Below are 12,894 nucleotides of genomic sequence, written 5' to 3'. Positions count from 1 at the left end.
GCGGAACACAAGATACCGGCCGGCATCTTACTGGTCCCGCTGGCACCCGACGCTGGAGAGGGAGATCGACGGACGACGATGGACGGAGGACGACGCTGGATGTGCACAGCGGGACCATGGAGGTAAGGCTGTGACAAAAATACGGGCTTAACCATCCTAGCCATTTTTTTTTGCCCGTACGAAGGTCGGGCATAACGGCTAGGTGGTTAAGGAAAAGTAAAACACAACAAAAGCTCTTTCCTTCTTGGTTTGCCTTCAGGATAGAATACCTGGACTAGACCATTGCACTGTAGTGGCTAAGGAACCCACTCCTTTACTTTTACTTTTACTTTGGTCACAGCACACAGCAAAAAAATATTCAGATTCATATTAAAGATTATATTAAAGATTATTATCTCTATCCCCTTGGACACATTGGGTCCTGACCAGGGCTGCTAGTATTTAGCATTCCAGAAATTTCTCTAGTTTCTCAACCACATTAAAGCCAACCAATGAGCAGCTAAACCTAAAAACTTCGGAAGTGAGGAAGAGCAAAGGAAGAATGCATGTCTAAGGTTAAATGTCACAGGAGACCTCTAGCAGAATGTATCTAAACAACACTTAATGCAAGATAGCTTTATTTGTGTATTTACTATCAGAGATGCAAGATATATATCTTAAAAGTTTAGTGTGGCAAATGACAAATACAGAATATATTTTAATAATTATGTATAAAACCATTGAAAGGTTTCTCCAAACCTTTCAGTGTAGCCCACTCGGTGAAATACTTACCTGTCACCTTCATCTATTTTCCCAAATCGTCATGGCTAACTTCTTTTTATATTGTGGATAGGCCTACAGCTCCATTCATTTCTATGCATAAACTGTACCCTGAAAGACCACTGGAGGCTGCCAAAAGAAAGGCTACCAAGGAATGGGGCCACAGAATGGAGAGCAGTTAGCTTGGACCATGGCAGAAAATAGTTGTATCTGAGAAGAAAGTTATTAATATTCAAAGTTGAAGTGCATTGTTCAGTCATTAGAGGGTTTGCATAATAACAAGAGATATAGTGTCTCACAGGAACCCTAGGATTAGGTTAAATACCAGGACAGTTCCAAGAAATCATTTTGATGGGGGTTTTGTATATATATATATATATATATATATATATATACATAACAGTTTCCTATTTTAATCTATAAAAAAATTTCGAAAAACTGACTTAGTCTATGTTTTAAAGGGTATTAACTTCATGGAATTGGCTTACTGATGGCTCAGGCAGTTTTCTTGTGACTATGGCAGAATGATGGTTCAGTAAGCAGATATAAGTGGAATCCTTTTGTGCACTTTCTTTGGACTTCCTAGATTACCAAAGCACCAGAGCAAGTCTATGGTATGAAACCTTAAACAGCTGTGGCAAGGGTAAGTTGTTTCACACACAACATGTTATCAATGTTCTCCACCAAACTGAAAAATTTAGGGTAGAAGGTCTTACACAATACTAGCATGTTTTATTCTGTGTAAGTAGCAAATACAATCTATATGCACATATTAACTCATTGGAACTATCACATGGAATCTCTTTTTAACAGGTACGTTCCACACAAGCACTGCTCCTCTTTTCTTAAACTGGGCCTTGCTGTTGAGGAGAATTTGGAAATCCAGACAGCACATTAATCATTACACATTGTCATGCAGCTCACTCCTCTGAATGGAGTTTGGGGCCCTGATAACACCTCTCATCCTGCCAGCTTACTGCCTTGAAGACAGATGCACCTGTCTCTTTAGCTAAATAGTTTTGCAAAGAAATACGATTGGCCTTAAAGTGCAACCTTTATTCTGACAGTCACAGCAGAGATAAGATAATCTTGCTAAGCCTTAGGCCAGAAGCAAGGACAATGCTGGCATTATAGATTTGGAAAAGTCATCCAACTAAGACTCGATTCTCTATCCATGTGTATAAAGCTAAATGGAGTGTATCTTCAGAAATTATTTTTGCCCAAAGGGGTTGAGGGTATACACACTATTGTGACTTTCATAACTCAGATTTACATCCACACCTATGGTGTAACGATGTGTCTCCAACATGGCACATGTTACACTGAAGCTGAAATAAGAATAGTTCATCCAATAGTAACTGGGGTTCAACTTTATTTTAATACAGACACTTGGATATTTTCTTCTGATTGACTGTAATTCCCAATATCATCATGCTTGTGTGATGGAGGTCCAGTAAGCGTGTTCTTATAGACACAACAGCAGTACTAGATACTTTCACCACACTTTGGTACTTATGTGCAGGTAATAATTGTGATGACCAGCTAGTGAATGTTCCCTAATCCACTTATTATTTATTTTAGGAGCCCTAAGGCAGTGGAAATGTGTTACAAAGCAAAAAAAAAAATCCAGATTGGCGAATCATTGTAATATCTAGTGTACATTTATTGACATAACTTTGTTAATTTAGATGTAAACCCAATTACTACAATATCACATAAACTTCACCATGTTAATGTAATTTTAAGTACTTCCTGTTGTAAGGTAACAATGCTCTGGCCTTGTTTTCAAATTGTGCTTCTGCAATCTCACCCAAAGTTTGTATGAAGACTAAAAGTGGTGTTATCAACACACATTGCAAAGACATGGTCCACTGTTGTCATCATTAGCACCTGGGCCCAGAAAAATCCATGAAGCAGCTGCAATGCATACATGTCGATAGAAAGTGTCTGCAGGACATTAGAAACAATGTGGAGCAAAAGCAGGATCAAAAAGAAAAAAAAATAATATATGAAAAAATGGCAATTTTTTTTTTTTAGCAAATGCTTTATAGACTGACAACGATATGTCATTCAATTAGGTTTTCCTTGTACCAAAAATACAAATTGACCACTAAAAACAACACAAATATACTCTAAAAGGAAATCTGAATCTCATATTTAATACTGCTCTGGATCCTCTGGATTCTGTCATCCAAATCAGCAGTTAAGGAGACCACAAAGTTGTTTGTCAGTTTATTCTACATTAGATTTACAGGTCACTTTCTATGTTCAAGGCTTGCTTCCTACCTATAGACAAAGACTTCACTATACAAAGAATGAATGCTAAGCAAATAAATTGTTGGCTCCCATTCTTTGACTGGCTAGTGTAAACATGAAAACATGCTAACAATTTTTGTGACATTTATAAGAGATTTAAGATACATATGGATTTTGGATTCACTTACTGCATTAAAGTTGGGGAAGAGGCTAAGCGGAGAGACTCCATTGATCCTGAATGTAAGAAGATGTTTGATGTCTAAGTGTGTCTGTATCGCCCTGTTGGGGATCCCTAGAGAAGCCAGCAATGGACCACCATGAGTAGGAGCACCTGCAATAGAAGAGTTATCGGTCACTTTTACTGACATGAACAGCATGTGCTATAGGTAATTCTAAGTAATTAGGTCTGGGTGTTGAATTGTACAATACTTTGGTTTGGAATAACAATAAATGATTATACTTTGGTATATTGGTATGCTTATTGATATTTGCCTAGAGAATATCAGACCATGTCAAAACGTCATTAGTTATACCAATTACTTATTTACAGACATCAGTTGTTTCAACAGACACGTAATAAATGTAATTTAAGCTGTGACAATAAAATCCGCTAGGAACAATACTAAAACAAAGATTATGATTTTTCCATTCCTTTTGAACTGATAACTCAATTTTCTGCAAAACCCAATTACGTATTGCCTTTTTTATTGTAACAGTGGTAAAAAATGGTTTTAAGATTAATAATTGTAACATATATATATATATATATATATATATATATATATATATATTTTTATTTGTAAGCCCTTCAAAAAGTTAAATTTTATATCTAGGTGCCAAACATTACATTTTAATGAGACAGCATTGGAATTCACAATTTTATAAACCAAAGAAAAAAAAAGTACAAGTGAGACATCTGGGAGAAGAAATGAGCAAGAAAAAAAAAAGGACAACCATAAAACATATATACCACGTTTCTCAACACACCAATGCCCTCTGTTTTAATTACACTTTTTGCATAGAAAACCTAGTGATATCCAACCTTGGGTAAATCAAATCTGAAGATAAGCTACAATTATTACTACGGGGGGGGGGGGGGTTCACAGAACTGCCCTCCAAGTCGCTGAAAGACACCTCAGTGCCTTAAAAGGCTAAAAAAAAAAAACACAAAACAGAAAAATGCAATCCAAAATGTTTGTAGCTCTGAAGAACTTTCACGTATAATATGATTCTGTGAATATTTAATAATAGATTTTGTGTGCGCAAGGCTGATGTAACCATAATGGGAGCTAATGGACCCATGTACTTGACGATCCAATCCTGAAATATCAAGGCAAATAAATTAACCAAATGGACAATTCTTTGCATGGACAGTAATCCCCTCATGGCTGTACTGTGCATTGTAGTGCAACTTAGGATGACCCAAAGCCAATCATTAGCTTATGGTTTGAACAGTACAATTGGCCATTGGTATTTTAGGTATTTCAGGTCGTTCAGTTAGTCACTCACCAAGTTCACCAAGGTAAAGATGACAGCTCTGGAGACTGCACTTTAAAAATAACTCAGCAATGGCTGTGCCCTATTTCTAAAAGTGAGCAGGTTTCTATATCGGAAGATTTTATATTGGGCAGAAGAAGTCTTACAGGTAAGTCTATGAATTTTCTAGTGTGCCTATAACATATTTTTTTTACTGACTGCCTCTATGAGTAATATTATACTACTGTCGCCATTATTCCTCCCCTTTGACACCATTCAGCATTCTGTCTTGTCTTGATACCTCTCTTTTGTTTAAATATTTTGTGTAACATGACATAAAGATTAGATATCGAGATGTAGAGGAAATTGGTTCTTTCCCATCATAAAAATACAGACTGCAGCAGTCTGACAGAGATAAAGTGACCTCTTTCTGGTAAAATGGCCCTATTGAAATCCTTATCAGCGTCCCCAAACTGCTTCTAACTACAGGCATAGAAACTGCAGCAGGCCCTCTCAAGCGTGGCTTTGCTCAAATTAATTCAAAATCCCCCGAGGGGAAATCTGGGAAACGTTTATAGAACGAAAGACTAAATTAAATCTATATTTATAGAAAGAAAAAAAATCAGAGACGGCGAAATCAAACGATAGAGATTAACAGCACAAGAGTCCCTTTGGGGTCTCAAGTCTTAAGGGCAGCATTATAAATGCTTGCAGGACTGCAGATTTTAGGCACCGTGTCTTGGATTTATTGTTGAATTGGCCAAAGAAAGTGTGCTTCTAAACAGGATTACCCATAAAGATAGAAAAACAGAGGTAAATACAAAGTGTGTCGAAAAATAATTAGCTTTTCTATATAAAGGTAATTATTGCCACCTTTAAAAATGTCCTCATTACACTTTTATAACTTCAAATCCCACGTATTTCTTACCTATATTGTCATGACAGAATTGCTGGATCAGCATGCATTTGTCCCTGAAAGGTTGTCACCGCAATGTCACGTACTTCCCCCTACTCTTCAATATCCCACATGATCCTCTCTAGTTACATCATAGGGTTATCCTTTATTTATTATATTTGAATTTTTCCAGCCACAGTATTAAAGTTCAGATTACTGTCCCACCCTCCTACTATGTAGCCAGAGGGAGGCCATTAGAATGCGAATAGAAGGTGGCTATTTGGTGATCTGCAGCAACCAGTGCCAGGGGATACAGTTAGTTTAACTAGCATAGGTTAAAAAGAATTACTGAAAAGTTTTAGCACTAAGCCAATAAACGACAGTCAATTCTATAAATAATGTGCACTAGAAATGATTATATGATCTAAATAATATTTTAATTGCTTGGTATTAAAAGTAAACCTGTGTGTTGCACATGCCAGGCAAAGTGATTCTTGAATTCCTATCCCCAAACTACTCATAATTACCTTCCCCTTGTTTTTCCATCACTGTTTGGCTTCTGAAGTACTCTCATCCTGCCCACACATGGCAGTGTTGGTGCCAAGCAATTGGCTGCTTAGACATTCAGAACTTTATTGGAAGATGAAGAGGAATACGTCAATTACCTCCTATACATCCAATACCCTCTCTTATGGACTCCTGATTTGTAACATGCACACTCAAAGGCTAAATTCAGGCAATTGGATGTCAACCGTGGAGTTAATACGCCTATATTGAAATTCAACCACTCCAATTTATTTCACTGATAACCAAGGGGCAGTTGACTTGTTGCCAGAGGTGAATGGCAGTGATCCCAATGTCAGAAAATGCTTTTCTGAACTAAGGCATTTACAGCAGTATATCTGATGTTTGAATTTACCACTTTCAAACTTGCCATTGTTTCTTCCTAATCCCAAGCTTGAAAGCAACAGTGGACTTTTGCTATTTGTAGACAGCTCACTGGACATTATACCAATTTATCTGTTTTCTGCACATGTACGTATTGTTTTAGAAGGGATATCCATGAAAAAAATAAATAAATTGTGTATTCCTTGTAATAATCTGCACACTTGTAGATCAATTTCTTTCAATATACATCATAACTGTTCTTAAGAGAAGAAGCTGTCCCCTCATAAACAGCCTGCAAGAGGATAAAACTATTGAAGCATCAAGAATGTATTATGGCTATCTGAATGTAGTGTGATAGATATATTTGTTTTACTATATTAAAAGGTAATCAGCAACCGAGTTTACAGAAATAGAAATTTCATGGCAATACTAAGAGATGTATTTAACAGGAAGAAAAAGGCTTTCAGACTGAAGGGGTAAGGGGTGTGTGGTGGGAGGGGCTCCTGAAAACCCTTCTTGTTGCTTTTATTCCCCCCGCTACTCCCTGGACTGGACGTCGGTTGTCCCTGTAGGACAACTGGTTGCTAACTGGTTGTATTTTCTAAGACTTGCAGTTCTAGTTTCCACCGTTTACATCTACTGAAGTTGTAACTTGTTATCCAATTCTGATTGTGGTGACAGGACAAATGAATTTTCTGTTTTACCCCTTTTGTGAATTGGTACACGTTGCTCAGACGGTAATTTTTGTGATTGGTCAGAGAGGGCACATTCTCTCTTTCTCTTGGTTGGCTGGTAAATTCCCTTCATTTTCATTTCAAATCCAATGACTTTATCAGAAAGTGGATTAGAAATGAAAATGGTCTCAAGTGCACTTGTCCAAGTCATACTGGCCAGATGGCTACTCTTCAAAACCTCAGAAAAATATTGCAATCTAGTATTGCCAGTTGTGCTTGCTTCTCAATAATCATAACAAATGTTAGATTAACAGACTTTAGATAGAACTATGGTCTTCTATAAAAATATGTGCTGAAGTATTTAATTATATCAGCTTTTTTCTTCCCAAATATTTGTGGATCCTGAACGTAAAGTCCACCAAATGCAGCTTCCTGTGATAGGGTGGCACTGAAGTTGTTGAATTCAAAGCAGAGTTGCCACTCTCTTGTGAGCTGTGCCTGCTTGCATATGAGTGATATGAACAATGTTGCAGAGGACTGTAGCTGCTTTTTGAAAAAAGAAAATTGTAAGGCTCTATTCACACTTGCAGTTGCAAACTGAGGAGTAAGCCTCTTCGGGGCATGTGTTGCTCTTGTGTATAGGGTATTGGTGCAGTTCTTTCTGCTGAGGAGGAAAAGCAACTGCATGGTCAGAAAGGACATGTCATTTTCAGAAATCGTGGCGTAACCTAACTGCAACCAAGTGTAAAAAGTGGTTTCCAACCACTCGCATACAGCTGAAAGGGTGCGCAGTTGAGAATGTGGCACACTGCAGCTGGCTGCAAGATTGAAATTGGCCTAATATTTTAAACATCCTTTATTCTGATGCACCTGAAAGATATTTAGCTGACTTTAACACACAGTTCAAGTAGCCTTTATTTTTTTTTTTTTCAAAGTAAAAGTTTTTTTTTTATAGTTTATATAAAGTATAAACTGAAAGCAATGTCAGGAAAACAGGTGCCAAATCATTTATTTGTTTCTTGATGTTAAATATACTCTAGATTATTTTCTTAAAAAGAAATCAGGAAACCAACATTTGTACCTCTAGCAGCTCCAGAGCTGAAAAGCCTAATCTTTGATTTATGCTGTTATTGCTATAAGTAAAAAGCCGACCTCATCTGCTTTGACAGAAATGGATTCTGAAAGGAAAAGTGACGTTGAAGTCAGTAATCTGTTGGTGCCTTTTTTTTGCCTCTCAACAATTACATTACCAAACACAGATTTAAGGCAGGCCATATAAGTCACTGAATCAGTTTTATTGCTAGCGATAATTTTGCAGTGTTGGTGTAAATAGTAGGCTGTAAACAAGTACGAGTTGGTTGTTACAGGGATCTTCAAACAGGCTTGAAAATGTTGGTATTACCCTCTTCTTGTGAAAGTGCAAAGATATAGCTGGCTGTCTAGGACTGCCTTTTGTTACTATTACAATGTAGTGCTGAAAAGTCCTTTGGCTTGATGGAATGGAAACAAATCATTAGAGCAATCATCATTAAAGCAAGAGCAATAGACAAAGATAAAGCTTATGTTTAATTTACATGACTTTCTTCCTTCATTCTTCGTTCCTTTCCCACCTGATTAACATGCTAATGACATTTTTATTAAAAGCATATTTTACACCTAGTGATGCTATCAGTTGGCCTATGTGCTTCTCTGTGCACTGCAGGCAGATCAAGACTCGTGAGATTGGTCAGCAGGCTGAAGTACACGGCTTTCTTTTTCAGTACTCCACTCAAGAGGACTTGTGCAAGTACCGTATTTTTTGCCGTATAAGACGCACTTTTTCTTCCCCAAAACTGGGGGGGAAAAGTTGGTGCGTCCTATACGACAAATGTGTTATAAAATAATTAAAAAAAGATACTCACCCGATCCTGCGTGTGTCTCTTCTCCTCGCTGGCTGCATGCAGCGTGAATCTCCTCTCCTCTCTGGCAGCAGCGTGTCTTCTCCTGGCTGCAGTGAAAGAAGCCGGCACAGCGCCCCCTGCTGTTCCTTGTCCTAACTGCCGTACAGTGGAAAAAAAGCGATCAGAAGGGGAATTTGAATGACACAGAGTGATCAGAAGGGGAATTTGAATGACACAGAGTGATCAGAAGGGGAATTTGAATGACACAGAGTGATCAGAAGGGGAATACCGGTATGAATGGCACATGAGTGATCAGAAGGGGAATAATCTTTCAGAATCTTTTTTTTCAAGATTTTCCTCCTTTAAAATTGGGTGAGTCTTATATTCCGGAGCGTCTTATATGGCGAAAAATACGGTAAATGTTTAGCCCTTTAATGGTTGAAAAAAAATGATTAATGAAAGGGGCAAGCCGAGAACAGTAGGGCTGGGAAAGAAAGGCCCAGATGATGCTGGTCATCCTCCAGCTGGGATGACCTTCAGCAATTTAAATGCAAGCTGATAGAAGATGAAGAGAGGGTGGATTTAGTAGTTTAGCAATTACTTGTGTTTTCAATCTACAAAATCCCAGAATGTGTTATCCTATAAAGAAAAATTAAGCACTGCATGCATTTGATCAGCAGGTACAATTTTTCTTCCTGCAGGATGATTAAAGATAAAACATGGCGTAACTTCCATGTATTGCAAAAATATACTCTATATGACCTGTACTTTAACTTTCTAGTACACAAAACTAAGAGATCATTGCTAGAAAATAAAGAAATTTCTCCTCCTAGTCGTGAATGAAATGAATAATCATTTTCAGTGGATTTTTCTCACATTCTGCTCTTTAGATTCGTCTATATCTCCAGTCTCCACTGGGACAAATACAGAGGTGAATCGTCTCAGTGTGGATACAGACAGCAAGACGTAATGGGGGTTCTAACCACTTACCCCTTTATGGTAAGGTAAAGGTAAAAACAATTGTGGCTTTTGACACATTTTAGTAATCTGAGGCCATAAATGATATTGGTGACTGGAGTCCTTTTCTTTTGTCTGTTTTATATATTTTGGTGGTCCGCACCTCTTGCCGGTGCGCCCCCCAACGGGGTCAGAGGGACCCGCACTGGCCATTGACCATGTCCCGTGTATAGATCGCAGGCACACTGAGGTGGGCGAATTCTAATATCATGACGTCACTCTGGGAGAAGATTCTTCCTCTTTGAATGACACATGGCTCCCTGAACATGCGCAGTCTGGACTCTGTAAATTTAAAGGTCCATGAGGTCCAACAGGTTGGTGACCACTGCACTAGAAGACAAGAAATGAGAGAAGAGAGCTGAGGGATGACTTTATAAGTTTGTTGCTACTTCTATACTGTCCAATAATAGGGAGGTGACCTAACTCTTATGCATAATGACAGCATGCTGTGCCTTGATGCAGATGTCTCAGGACAGGATGAGCAGTAAGACTTTTGTTGGGTAAAGACAAAGATATTTGTCTTGTATTATTGCATGTATATAGCTGTTTGACTGGAATCCATCTTCAAAATGCAACCAGCACTTAGAAACATATTCACCCGTTAAAAGATTTGTGTAGACTGACTTATAATTTTATGCATACCATATAAAATTGCCACTGGCCCTGTTAGCCATGTAAAATTCATGATGTGTTAATGACTGTTGTTTTGTGGCCACCTATAACTATAGCATCTCCACTGCAATGCACATTGAGGAAAACCTGTGCATTTATCAATCTTTGGAAACCTAAATTGGTATGACATTCAGTTCTCTGATTAAACTCTACTGCAAGTATTCTAATACTGCTTCCATATTACCTTGTGATATGTAAAGTTTAACTCAGGAACTAAACATTTACTTTGCATCTATAAGTGTAACGAAAAATGTGTCTGAGGAAAACCTTCTGACTTCTCCTTCTTAACATCTTAAATTTTCTGGAACTTATGCATTCCCTTTGTTGACAAACAAATTGTGCAGATCAGAGGTGGTGTGGGCTCATATAGGAACATATCTGATATCAGAGTATGCTTGTGTGTTACATGTAACATGCCTGGACATTGTAGGATCACTGATCGGTCAGGGAACCAGAGGTATAGACTACCTGATGATCCCGACAGCTCCATATTACCCATTAGAGGTTTACCATGCAATAATTGAGCCCATGTGCTCAGGCTCAAGCATCCTATTTTTTGATGATCTGTGCAATTTGATGCACCTGTGTGTTGATTTGAAGTATTGAAGTCAATGAGTTAGCATATCAACACGTATTTTCAGAAGGTCATCAGCTATAGCAGGGTAATTCTTGCATTGTCAAGTGTGGTGTGTTAGAGAACTTTTGACATTTACCTGTTTATCTGCATTAGGTAAACAAGTAATCACATATAATTTATTTAAACTTTGTTGGGATGAGTTGTGGAAGTTATATGGAAAGTGTCCAAATGCAGTCATTTATGGAGAATTGTTAGACCAGTCATAATTGTAATCTAAAAGTGACAACTAAGCAAGCACAACTGTCCATCTATTATTAAAAAGGATCAAAATGTATACCAGAAAGAAAGGAAAGAGGGTTATAATATATAATCAAGAAAAGCTATTGTTGACAATTCTTTCTGTGAAATCTTAGAGATTTTTTATTGTTTTAAAAAATCGGCATGTGATCAAGAGCATTAACTACACTTGGAAGTGCTTATTTCATTTTTAAACCCCAGCACTGCAGGTAGCAGATAAATCTGTAGAATCGCTCATATTCGTGGAGTCCAGACTGCAGCCCTGCCTGCTGAGTTTTTATTGTTGCTGTCCTTGTATTGTTTGCCCATTGTTGTTTGAGAAATATTGTACTGTACTTGTAGAACAGCACATTTGACACAGTAGGGTGGCAGTATGCCATTCTTTTTTAGTATGCTGATACAGAATAGGCAAACTGCCTCCTTTAGACTTTCTGCCCCCCACCTCTTCATGCTACATACATCTTAAATATAGCTCAGTTTGGTTCAAAGTCTGTGCAGTTAAAATGAGGCAAAAATTTGGATGAGAAATATTGCATCTAAAGTAAAATATGTTATGCAATTAGTTTTTTGCAAATACAAATTGTGTAAATATCTGCATATAACTTGGTATCAGTCTCCTATAGTCCCTGTATGGCAAAATTTCAACTGCAATAGGAAGAAGCTGCAAAAGGAACTAATCAGCTGTGCTGCATTGCTTATATGGGAGTATAATAATAGAGGTATGCTGTGATTTTGTTACTGGATGTTTAATGGTTTGCTGTGGAGATGGGGAAGAAAAATTTATGATATGTGCCAGGACTGTGAGGTTGGAAGCAATTCTTGAATGTCAAAACTATTGTAAAATCTGAATTCATATATGAGTCCAAATAATAAACTCCAAAAAGTGTTTTCATTTGAGTTGTAATATGTTTAAACTCATATGTGTACATACATCACCACTAAGGTCAATACCATATAAGTTTAAAACTCCGTTGGCTTATGATTGTGAAATTTATCTTTTTATAAAATGTGCATCTAGGTTATACAGTACAGCTATATGTTACCTGCAGATCTATCATGAATCCCCGATGAATGTTGTGCACAATAAATTCAGATGTGTTTTCTATCTCCCACAGACTCAGTTCAGACAGTGCTGGAAGAATGTGTAATATTATTAACTAGTATTTATAAAGCGTTGACACATTACGCAGCGCTTCACAAAGTCTATAGTCCAGCTGTCCTTCAAAGGGGCTCACCATTTGTCATTAACACAGTCTAAAGTAAATTTTAGAGGGAAGCCAATCAACCCTATTACATGTTTTTGGATTGTGGGAGGAAAGAAGCGTACCCAGGGGAAACCTATGCAAAGACAGGGAGAACATGCAATCTCCATGCATATAGTTCCCTGGCTGATATTTAAACCTAGAAATGCTGCAAAGGCCAGAGTGCTAACCTCTCCTACTTCTCCTGAAGAGGAATTGCCCTAGGATGTACCCAGAGTTAAATCACCCCCAAAGCAATCTG

The 12,894-nt window shown here is 37.7% G+C and overlaps 1 protein-coding gene across 1 annotated transcript in view; it reads right to left on the bottom strand.

Annotated features, from left to right (window-relative positions):
- The window catches only part of ZNF385C (zinc finger protein 385C), a 182,379-nt gene that overhangs the window by 27,736 nt on the left and 141,749 nt on the right, over window positions 1–12,894 (bottom strand). Inside the window, exon 3 of the mRNA XM_072404043.1 lies at window positions 3,204–3,346. Coding sequence (XP_072260144.1) covers window positions 3,204–3,346 — 143 coding nt within the window. The remainder of the gene's footprint in view (window positions 1–3,203; window positions 3,347–12,894) is intronic.

The sequence above is a fragment of the Pyxicephalus adspersus genome, chromosome 3 (assembly GCF_032062135.1).
Source record: "Pyxicephalus adspersus chromosome 3, UCB_Pads_2.0, whole genome shotgun sequence".
Taxonomy (NCBI): domain Eukaryota; kingdom Metazoa; phylum Chordata; class Amphibia; order Anura; family Pyxicephalidae; genus Pyxicephalus; species Pyxicephalus adspersus.
Note: the sequence above shows the minus strand (reverse complement) of the source record. Positions and strands in the feature narration are given on the sequence as shown.